We start from the raw sequence: 10,815 nt of genomic DNA, 5'->3' as shown, positions 1-10,815 counted from the left end.
TTATTCGAAAAGAGATATGATCCATTCCTTGATCCATTGCACTTCTCTTCAATATTTACAGGGTATAATAACGAAATTTTAAATTTTAGTTTTGGGATTTTTCCGGAATGTATGATGGCAAAATTACACAATGCCTACCTAGTGGAGAAATATACCTAAAAACATTTAACTTAGCAGTCAAACGAGTCATTACCAGAAGATTTATACCCTTTTACATTTTCAAATGCAAGAAACAGTTTGGCAGTTGGTATGATTTTAGTGAATAACGATCTGAATATTAGAAATTCTGAGGTAAATTCAATAAAATGACAGAAATCTACATGAGAAGGGTTGCAGACTCTGATCCCTGTCACATCTCCCAAACGACTCTTCTACGACTATGTTTCCAATTGGCCACCTAACCCCCTAACCTGAATCTGATGGATTATTTTGTCTGGAGCTACCTTAAGTCAAAGGTCATGTGGTGTCCTCACAACACTAAAAAGTACCACATCAACTAAATAATCCTGGAATGCAAGAATTTCGATCGGGTACAAGTTTTCAGGGCTTGCACGGGTTTTTGAACCTAAGTCGAGCCCATTAAAGGGGTCAACGGAGGCTACACTTAGTTCTTATCTCGTGGTATACATTTTATTATTTTTAAATTGGTGCAAATCCCAAAACAGAGCAAGTTAAGACAATTAGATACAGGAAAGAAAATTTTAAATTTTCTCAAGACCAACAAAAATCCGAGTAACGTTTTGCTCTTTCCTTTATGAAAAAGTTTTAAACAATGATACCACTTTAAGTAAGCAGAACAGCTGCACACCCAAACAATGCCTTAGCTTCAGTGAGAAATGTCTTCAGAACAAAAAAAATCCAGTGGCCAGCACAGGCGAAGGGTGCCTTTTCATTTTTGCGGACAGGAAAAAAACAGCTCAACACAGATACTTCTTGGTAAGAAAGTGCTGCTTTAGGCCAGATAAAAATTGGAGGACAACTTTTTTTTTCAATAACAAATAAAGCTCCGTCCCTAAGACCCAGGCCTTCTTGCTAGAATACGTTCAGGACTTTTGGGACATCAACTTTGGGGCCACCCTCCTCTCCAGACGCTATATGTTTGGAATATTCTATAAAGGCAAGTCTGGAGGCGAGGGTGTGTGCTACTCTTCACAGGAGAACAGGTTCGAGTCTGACTACATAGTCAAGGTCAGTAAGGGATTCAGGCAATTATTAGAGCCAGGGGCTCACATACTGAATAAAAGTTGTACCAAGCATTACTTTCAGATGACTTTATTGAATAAATGTCATCACAAAACCTTTTTTTAATTTTTTTTCACCTTAAAAAATAAATAGCACTAAATAAGATCAATGATTTGCTGATCCATTTTTTATTTTTTTAATCTGTATACCACATTGTTTATTATTGTAGACGCTGATAGGTTAAGGTAAAAAAATTATCAAGAAAGACATTTTTTTGTGATGGAATTTTAAGCATTCCTTAGTCAAGATTATCTGCAGTCACTTTTAAAATATGTATATTTGATTAATTATTACGAAATATATGTTATTATTGAAATAAAAATACTTCAAAAAAGAATTTTTATACATTATACGGGGGGGTCCTAAATTATTGTTACATAAAAAATTATACTTTTCTTTCTTTTTTAACATTTATTTACACAGTAAATAATCTATGAAAATTAGAATTATCAAAAAATTTCTGGTAAAGATGCAATTACAAAAATATTAGTTTAAAATTTATGCACCAGATTTAGGCTTACAAATATAAAATATTCATATATCCAACCCAATAACATTATCATCCAAATAATAATAAAAAAAATAAAACAGACTGTATGTAAGCCCGTTTCTCCTTTACTACTCAGAAAAAACATTCATTTTTCTCTACGTTTTGCCCATCCTAAATAATAGGTTTAGGAGAAGGGGGAAAATGGTTGGACATTATACTTCTAATACAACCGAATTATATAATGATGTGGTCATGATATACTTAATTTAAATAAATTTAAGAAAAAAAAGGTGAAATAAATAAATAAATTGTACATTTTCCTATAGAATCACTCTTGAAAACCTCTCTGGTCTTTCTTGACTCATTCTCTCCTTTTGCTCCAAAGCCTTTTGACGAATATCTTCATCTTTGATTTTTTGTCTCTCTTGTGCCTAAAAATATTAATTTTTATATATTATTGAAGAGGTGAAGGATAAGTACTTATACTGCAAAATAAAATTGAATCTTCTGTTACAACGAATACCTCCTTCTTTGTTTCCCTCATATGGGAATAAAAATTATGAGTGATTATTCCATGTATTGGATAAAGTGGGACTAAATGAGAGTACAGGGGCCCCGGTTATTGCTATTTCTGGCAACAAGAAAAATATAGGTTATATGAAATCTGCACTTTAAGGGAAATTTTTCAGTACTAAACCCTGTAAAAATCCCATTTTTTAGCATTCTTCCTCTGATTTTTAGTATGGCTAGGACAATAAAAACATTTGTTCATAATAAATTATCTAAACACCATGCAACAGCATTTTTGCCCGCAGGCTAAAACACACTTTTAATATAGTTATATAAGGTGTAGAACACGAATATGACCATTAGAACTTTCAACCTCAAAAAATTCAACCTCTAAAGCCCCTTTTTTTTTTAAATTCACGTTTTTAGGGCGTAACTACGATTTAGTGCCATATTTCGACATGAAAGAACTAAATAGATGAAAATTGATAGAAACATTTCAGAATTTGAAAAATATCTAATTTATTACATGATTTTGATTACAACTAATAGAAAATGAATATAACCACTAAAAAATCGAGTAAAATGAAGGACATTCCTTAGAAGCTAATATATTTTTTTTATGTGCTCCATATTCTACCTTAAGTTATAGAATATATCCTATATTTGAATTTATTTTTTTTAAATGTAGTTTTTCATTGATTTTTGGTCCATTTAGTTTTCATATTTATTAAAAAACTTAAAAATAATAAACTAGTCAGGTTGCGTAAATATAGATTACAATAATATTCCGGGGGGAAAAATTGAATCTTTTATCAGTTCAAAAAACTATCAATTAAAAAATTTCTTAATAAATATTAAAAACTATATTAACAAAAAATCAATCAAAATTGACCTTTTTTAAATACATTTTTTTTAAATTAAAATGTTAGGTATATTTTATAGTTTCAGCTAGGATACAAAGTACTTGAACAAAAAATAAGAATAATATTACCTTCATTTTAGTCGATTTTTTTATGCAGATATAATTTTTTATTAATTCTAATCAAGATAAAGTAATAAATAAGTCCTTTTTCAAATGCTGAAATATTTGCATCAATTTTTTAGGTACTTTTATTTTCATCTATATAGTTTTTTCATTTTGAAATATGGCACTGAATCGTAGTTATACCGTTAAACTGTGAATTTTTAAAAAGTCTTTTGAGTGCAAATATTTTGAGGTAGAAAGTTTTAATGGTTCTACAGCTTAAATAACAATAATAAATTTGGATATCAGGCAGCAGGCGCCCCATGACCTTCATTATGTTTCATAGTAAAATAATTAATATATGCCAGACAAGATACTTGTAAAATTTAATCTTAATAAGTTATTTACTTGATTTTTTAATTGGCCGTATATTGCTTATAATTGGAATATAAACAATATTTATTCAGCAACCTTTTCAATTGCGAGTTTGTATAATACCAAAAATTTTAAGTCTAGCTATGAAATAAAATACTTATGGAACATTCCCCCCTTTCCCTTATGTAAAATTATACACTTATATTCAGTGATGGGCAAGTTAACTTATCCTTTTAACTAGTGAAGTTAAAGTTAATTATTTTTTTATAACTAGTTGAATTAAAGGTTGCGAAAGGCAAGGGCATCCGCATGGTAGAGGCTTTTACTTTTTAAAAGAAAATTTAATATTTGAAAATTAGTTTAGTTTTTCTAAATTTTGTCCTAAACATTTAATTTTTCTAATTTTATCCCAAAAAATTTAATTTTTCTTACTTTTTCCAAAATAAAATAAATTTTTTTGTGAATAACTGCAGATTTTTGAAATTTTTCTCCTAAAAATTTAATATTTGAATTTTATTTTCAATGGTTCGATTTTTTGTGAACAGCTGTGAATTTTTAAAAAATTTTTGCAAAAAATAAATTATTTTATGTAAATAGACACGGATTTTTATTTTTTTCCAAAAATTTAATCTTTGTGAACAGCTGTAGATGGTTTTTTTTTTGGGGGAATCCAAAGACCAAGACAACCCCCACCCCCCTTCCCATATATAATCCTGCAGACGCCCCTGAAACACGTCAAATCGGATCCTATTAAGTATCATAATTCAAATAAATAGCCTCAACTAAAGTTATAATACGTGGGTATCTTAATTAACTCATCCCACAAGTTTAAGTTTGATTATAAAGTGTATAAGTGACTCAAATATGTTTATTAACTATTGGGTTACGTAAATATGAAGTAAAAAAATCAATTTGTATTTTTTGTCCTTTTAGTGATTTTTGTTTAAGATTATTTTTATACTTAAATCATACCTCATGATGTTTGACAAGTTTAAGAGCAGTGCCTAGACATCGGGCCAAAACCACAGAGTGTGGTAGTTTCTTTTTCTCATCCTTACTTCCATCCTTCCTCTTTTTCTTTTTGTTTTTCTTCTTCTTTGGAGTTTCTTCGGATGTGCCTTTGTCCGGAATAATTATTTGAATTTGGGATATCCCAAAGGCGTCTTCATCCTTCCCGTTATCAGATGTATTCTCTATAATTATGGATAAATATTATTTAGGAATTACATAAAATTATATATAGCAGGGGGTTGAAAAAGAGCATGTCTCCCCCCCACTTGTAAGGGAGATGCGCCTCAGAGTTAGAAAACAGCTCGAGTCTAAAATATTCGATTTTGTTTAAATTTCCATAAAACTAAATAAAGTGACGCAGCTCAATGGACAACATACCCATCATCAATTAATTATTATATGTTCGAAACTCGTCGTTTTTAGAGAAAGAAATATAATCTATGTATACGGACTACTTCAAAGACACTTCTTAAGTCAGATGGAGTAATGGTAATCCTATTGAGTTGGAAAATGTATACTTGCTATAAACAGGGGAACTTAGTACATTTAAAATAACATTCGGGGAGGAAAAATATTATAATTATTTCAATTCATATATACTAATGTTATTATTCATTAGTTAATCAATTTAGAAAAAGAATTCTTCTTTTAGAGATAGAATATAACAAACCCACGACTTATTAAATAATGAAGAAGAAAAAATCAACCGTCTTTTCTTTTCTAATAGGTTATAGGTTTTTTTCTTTACACAGATCCCTTTTTCACTTATACATCAGTACAACTCTCTTGGACCAGTAGGTCATAAGCGTTGTTTATTTATAAATGGTTTTTCATGGTGGCATTTTATTTCCATAAGGGAAAAAACAACACTATATTTATTTTCTTTAGAAATTTCATTAGTTTATATTTCATAATGGAGCGATTTCCACTTATTCAACGATAGCAAATGATCTAAATTTCTCATCGAAATAACCGTTCAGTGGTGAAGCTTATTTTTGGCTCAATGGCTTTGTTAATAAGCAAAATATGCGTTATTATTCAGACAACAGTCTACAAGTCCTTCACGAGACATCATTGCATCCCGAAAAAATTACTGTTTGTTGTAGACTTCATGCTATAGGGATCACTGGGCCATCTTTTTTTTTTTTTTATGATGATAATCGCTACGTTACTGTAAATACAAATTGTTATCGCACCATGATAAAGGGTTTTTGTTTATCGGCCTTGGCAGATAGTTGATTTCAACACAACGGTGCCACATGTCACACAGTAAACCGTGCAACCGATTTATTGCAAAGCAAATTTGGTGAGCGTGTTGTTTCGTGGAATGAACAGTTGATTAACCTCCTCGACTGTGCCATTTAAAGCCTATAGATTATTTTATTGAGGCGTCATGTGAAGTCTTTGGTCTACACCGATAAGCCCGTCACGTTAGACGAGCTCAGAGAAAATATCAAACCCAAAATTTCTGCAATAATGTTCAATTTATTTGAAAAAGTAGTGAAAAATTGGGTTAAGCGATTGGACTTCTGTAAACGTGCTCGTGGTAGTCACATAGATGTATTGTATATGTTTATAATTTGTACTGAAAAAATAAATTTGGAAAAATCTTTAACCGTTTGTATTTATAAAAAAAGTTGAAGAGCTCTTTATTAAATTCTAAGCAAGGCTACAGATAGTGGTGCGGTTTTGCGGCAAAATGTTACAACTCTCTTTATGCTAATAATATAATATTAAATATAGCTGCATATATTACTACAATAGAGAACTCGGTAAAAATTATTCTCAGCGTGCGCCATTTTTTTTAAAACATGCTACAGACTTTTACACTACCTTAGGGATAGTATTTTTTTTTTTTTTTTTAGTTTGCTCATCCCAATTAAAGGAACGTAAATAATACCCATATTATACTTTATAATAGGATGCATTTTTACTAAATTAGTACAATGTACATACAAGTTATTTGGAAGACTTATGAATTCATAAGGAATCAATCCCCTTAGATAAATAAATAACTAGATGTGTGTCCTCGAAGGGTTATAAATACGTAATGAAATCCCTCCGATAATAAATGACTAGATGTGTCCCCATATATGTCCAAACTGGGGTTAATTAGCACTTCACTTTTAGAAAGTGTTGTGTTGACATGAGACGAACTGAGTCAAACCGAACCAAGTCGAGATATTAAGGTTCGACTTTAATTGATAAATTAGACATAATTAATTAGCTGCAAATGCCAACTCCCCACATGTTTCTAAGAATAATTATTCTTTATACGTTCTTTCAGTTTTTATTGATAACACTTGACTTTATTAATAGGTTGAAGATAGAGGTGTTTAAGTTTAATGAGTTGATTAAAGCAGTGGTTCACAATGTATGAGTTAACGAGGTTATTTCCAAAAAGGAAAAATATAGTTCAAATTAAAATTATTTGAGTGACATTGAAACTTAAATAGTGATGAATCTACATATTTTTTTATAAGTCCCCTATGTATCATTTTAAAAAGTATTTTCCATTAAAGCATAACTACACACGTCCCTTTTACTGTCATAGCTAATTATCTGTAGTTTGATATGAAAGATGAGCATATCGAACTTTAATGTGACTAAACACTGCAACAGATTTTGTTTCAAAAACACTTGACGAATTCTGTATTGAATGAGCTAAAGCAGCTTTAGATTTACTTATACCATTTGGTTCAATTTATTTATGTGACAAGACATTTTGTGTAGCAAGTATATCAAAAATAAATACAGAGTGTGGCTACACCTGTAGGAGGATCTTCTAGTTGTTGTGTTTAAAATTAAAAATAGACTAGACTTACTTTGCTCAATGTAGAGTGCATATCTGTCACATTAAGACCTTAATTTTTTTATAAACCTATTTGCACATCCACTTCCCCTAATGTTATTTGTTTCTGCGTCTCAATTTTGATTTTCTTTACCGCAAAAAAGACAATTGATAATAGAAAAATGATTCCAAGTAGTCTGTATTTTGCTGATTTCATATTTACAATATGTTGGATTATTTCATTGTTGTATTTCTTATTTTTTTTCTTATTTTTTTCAATATATGTAGAATTAAAATTTAATTTTTTGATCAATATAGCCAAATAACTTGCATCTGGGTTGAACTTTATAGGGTTAATGTGCCCTTTGCATAAAATGTACCCTAAATTCTATAACCATATCTTAATTAGATGTGAAGGACCATATAGTTAAAGTTTCGAACTCAAAAAAGTTTGGGAACCACTAGATTAAAGGTTAGAAAGGGGAGGGGCACAAAATGCCTAGTGTTAGTCTCTAGGAAGAAGGTGAAACTTCTAAATATATCTTAGAAATTGCATTTTATGACGTGTAAGGGAATAATGGCAAATTTTACCAAAAGACCGTAACATTTTTATCAGTTGGAATCATTAAATCCCTTTGTATAACGCGGTTAGTGAACAGAGTAAAAAATAAAACCCAAAAAATAAAAGATATTTAAATACATGATAAATTGTTGAACAATTTTAATAGCTACATCATTTAAATTTAGTAACATTTTTTAACTATTCAAGCCATTTTTGTATTTTTTTAAATTAATTAAAATGCAAAAAATACCTGTACTAATGCATTGTATCGAGAAAAATATATCTTTCTAATAAAATAACTTTAACAACAAGAGTTTGGGGTTTAAATAAGATATTATTTTTTTATTCTTAGAGTAAAATTATTAAATTTTCATATTAATTAAAAATTTTACGAAATATTCATTAATTTATTCGAATTTTGGGAATCAAATTAGTACGTATCAGTTTTAAAGAGGTTACATTTATTATTTACAATCATACCTACAATATTATAACTTTGTAACTTAAGTCGTACGCCTCAAACCTCACATTGAAAAAAAAAACAAAGAAGAATCCAAAAATCTAAATGAATAACTTCTATTAAAAAAAATGCAGAATGTACTAAAAAATACAATGTAAGCAATACATTTTTAAGATATTATAAGAATTGCATATAGTCTTACTTAATGTCACAAGAGCATACTGCAAGTATTTGTGATAAAATGTAGATTCAAAGGAAAATAAGCTTTATTATTAATTTTGGTGTCCTTAATATCCCAGTTCAATAACGGAGGGTTAACATTACTAGAAAATGTATCAACCTTCTTCATGAAAATCAAATGTGTTCTAAATAGATTAAAAAGGGATTTATGAGAAAATGATTAGGGTCAGCAATATTTCGATCAAAACTGAAATGAAGACTGTAAACCCAAATAAAAAAATCGATAATCCAAAATTTCCTTAGTCCTTCCCCCTTCCCCTCAAATTCATTTCTAAAATAAATAAAAAATGGTGTAGGACTGTATCTAGAACCAATATTACTACAAGACCGTTCCAGATAGAAGTTGGATTAAATTGGTTGATATTATAACAATCTAATATCAGTCTAGGATTTCCAGTCTGAAATCTAACGTGAATGTTCACATAATTATATTTCAATTAGTTTTGTCTAGTTTGGGGTCCCTTTAGGAACACTTCCTCCCCCGCCCCCCTATGGGAGATATACCTCCCAGTTACAGATAGGACAGGACTTGGATCCCGATCCAAAGTACTCTCGTAAGGCTTAAATAAACTTGTATCATCAGAAAATATTCGAGACCCAAACTGGCCTCTGGTAATAAAAACTTTTACAGATCATAAAAAGATCTAAGGTATTTTCTGGATCTTAAAAAGCATATGGTATTACTTAGTCTCAGTTATAAACAAAATATATTTTATCTTGATTAGTGCTTGGAGTGACGTCTACATAAACAATAGCATCATGTGGTTGTTTTACACAGAGTTACCTTTATTGAATCACGCAACCTTTATTCCAAAAAGAAACATAAAAAAGTCCCAGAATAAGTTAAGCAATTCTTCCAACATATGAAATTATTAATCAATTATTTTGAGAATTGTTCACATTTGAAAATTAGCTAATTATAATTCGATCAATCAACATTCTGAAGCAAAAGCATTGACAGCTGACAAAAAAGGACTCACACCCCCAAAATATACGCTGTGTTTGTCTGTCAGCTATAAAATGTTTATTGTTTTTTTTTTCTCTCATCAGGGTTCTTAATATTGATTTGTTGGATACGAATTAGTTCTTATGAAGCTATGAAATGATCAACTCTTATTTAATAAAAATTCTATAAAATTTATTAACAACCAACTGATTTTGTTCCTTTTTCTGTTTCTTTCTAGATGAGAGGTTGCAAGATACTATAAAGGTAAGGTCGCGTCCAAAGTTATTTTCATAATAACAAAAGTTATGTTCTACTAGTAATAACATTGGGTTATTAATTTTTTTTTTTGGCATTAGTAATTAGTAAAAATGTAACCTCAATCCGAAACTTATATTATTAATGTCCAAACTTTGGGGGTATTTTCCAAAAATTGTATAATAGTATCTTTCAAATTTTAGTACATGAAATTTACTCGAATATTTAAGTCTACAAATCCGACCCAGATGCCAAAAAATTTGGATCTGTCCAAAATGCATATCTAAAATACTTGTTAAAGTTGCTTAAATTTGTGTAAGACTTACCCATGATATATACTTTGAAATAGGATGATTTTTTACTCAATTGAGCTATTCTATAGTTATTCGAAAGGTTTATGAATCCATAATGAACTCATTTTCATTAAAAATCCGTCAAAAAATAAATAAATAATAATAATATTTGAGACTGGAATGTAAGGTATTTGTTTTTAATTACGTACCTTTCATATTCCATTTTTCTTATACGGTCAATGATAATTATGAAGAATTGTGTGTAACATAGTCAGACCTTTCCTTTTTTGATACAAAAGTATAAAGCTATAAGATGCATACTTTTTACCATAGGTCATGTGTTTCTTTACAAAGACGTAAGTGGGAAATGCATGTAATATTTCTTACAGTGTTGTCAGGTACTTAAAATTTACCGGAGCCGCTACCTAAAAGTATTTTATTTTAATAGACCATTTTCAGGAACGCCATAAATTGCATGATAATTGAAGGAGACGCCTTTTCGGAGGCTCTAAGTTGATATTGTTGATATTAATGAACAAATTTCCATGTAAATCTCTATAAAAATCCATCAAATGGCTTTGAGAACAAAATGACTGAATATTGTATTTAATTCTACTTCATGGCATTGATAAATATTGATCATCGAATTAAATACAAGCAATATGTACTAAACTGG

At 29.8% G+C, this 10,815-nt stretch overlaps 1 protein-coding gene across 2 annotated transcripts; it reads right to left on the bottom strand.

The window, feature by feature from the left end:
* Positions 1 to 2,039: 2,039 nt before the first annotated feature.
* Positions 2,040 to 10,371, bottom strand: LOC121127157 (uncharacterized). Of its 2 annotated transcripts, none has more exons than XM_040722514.2 (3): positions 10,349 to 10,371; positions 4,554 to 4,774; positions 2,040 to 2,163 (listed from the first exon to the last, which is right to left on the bottom strand). In XM_040722514.2, exons 1-3 carry the CDS (start codon positions 10,353 to 10,355, stop codon positions 2,053 to 2,055), a joined length of 339 nt encoding a protein of 112 aa, XP_040578448.1. In that variant the 5' UTR covers positions 10,356 to 10,371; the 3' UTR covers positions 2,040 to 2,052. The 2 variants fall into 2 exon arrangements, with proteins under 2 accessions (XP_040578448.1, XP_040578456.1); XM_040722522.2 differs by lacking the exon at positions 10,349 to 10,371 and adding an exon at positions 10,173 to 10,279.
* Between the last annotated feature and the right edge of the window lie 444 nt (positions 10,372 to 10,815).

The sequence above is a fragment of the Lepeophtheirus salmonis genome, chromosome 1 (assembly GCF_016086655.4).
Source record: "Lepeophtheirus salmonis chromosome 1, UVic_Lsal_1.4, whole genome shotgun sequence".
Taxonomy (NCBI): Eukaryota; Metazoa; Arthropoda; class Copepoda; order Siphonostomatoida; family Caligidae; genus Lepeophtheirus; species Lepeophtheirus salmonis.
Note: the sequence above shows the minus strand (reverse complement) of the source record. Positions and strands in the feature narration are given on the sequence as shown.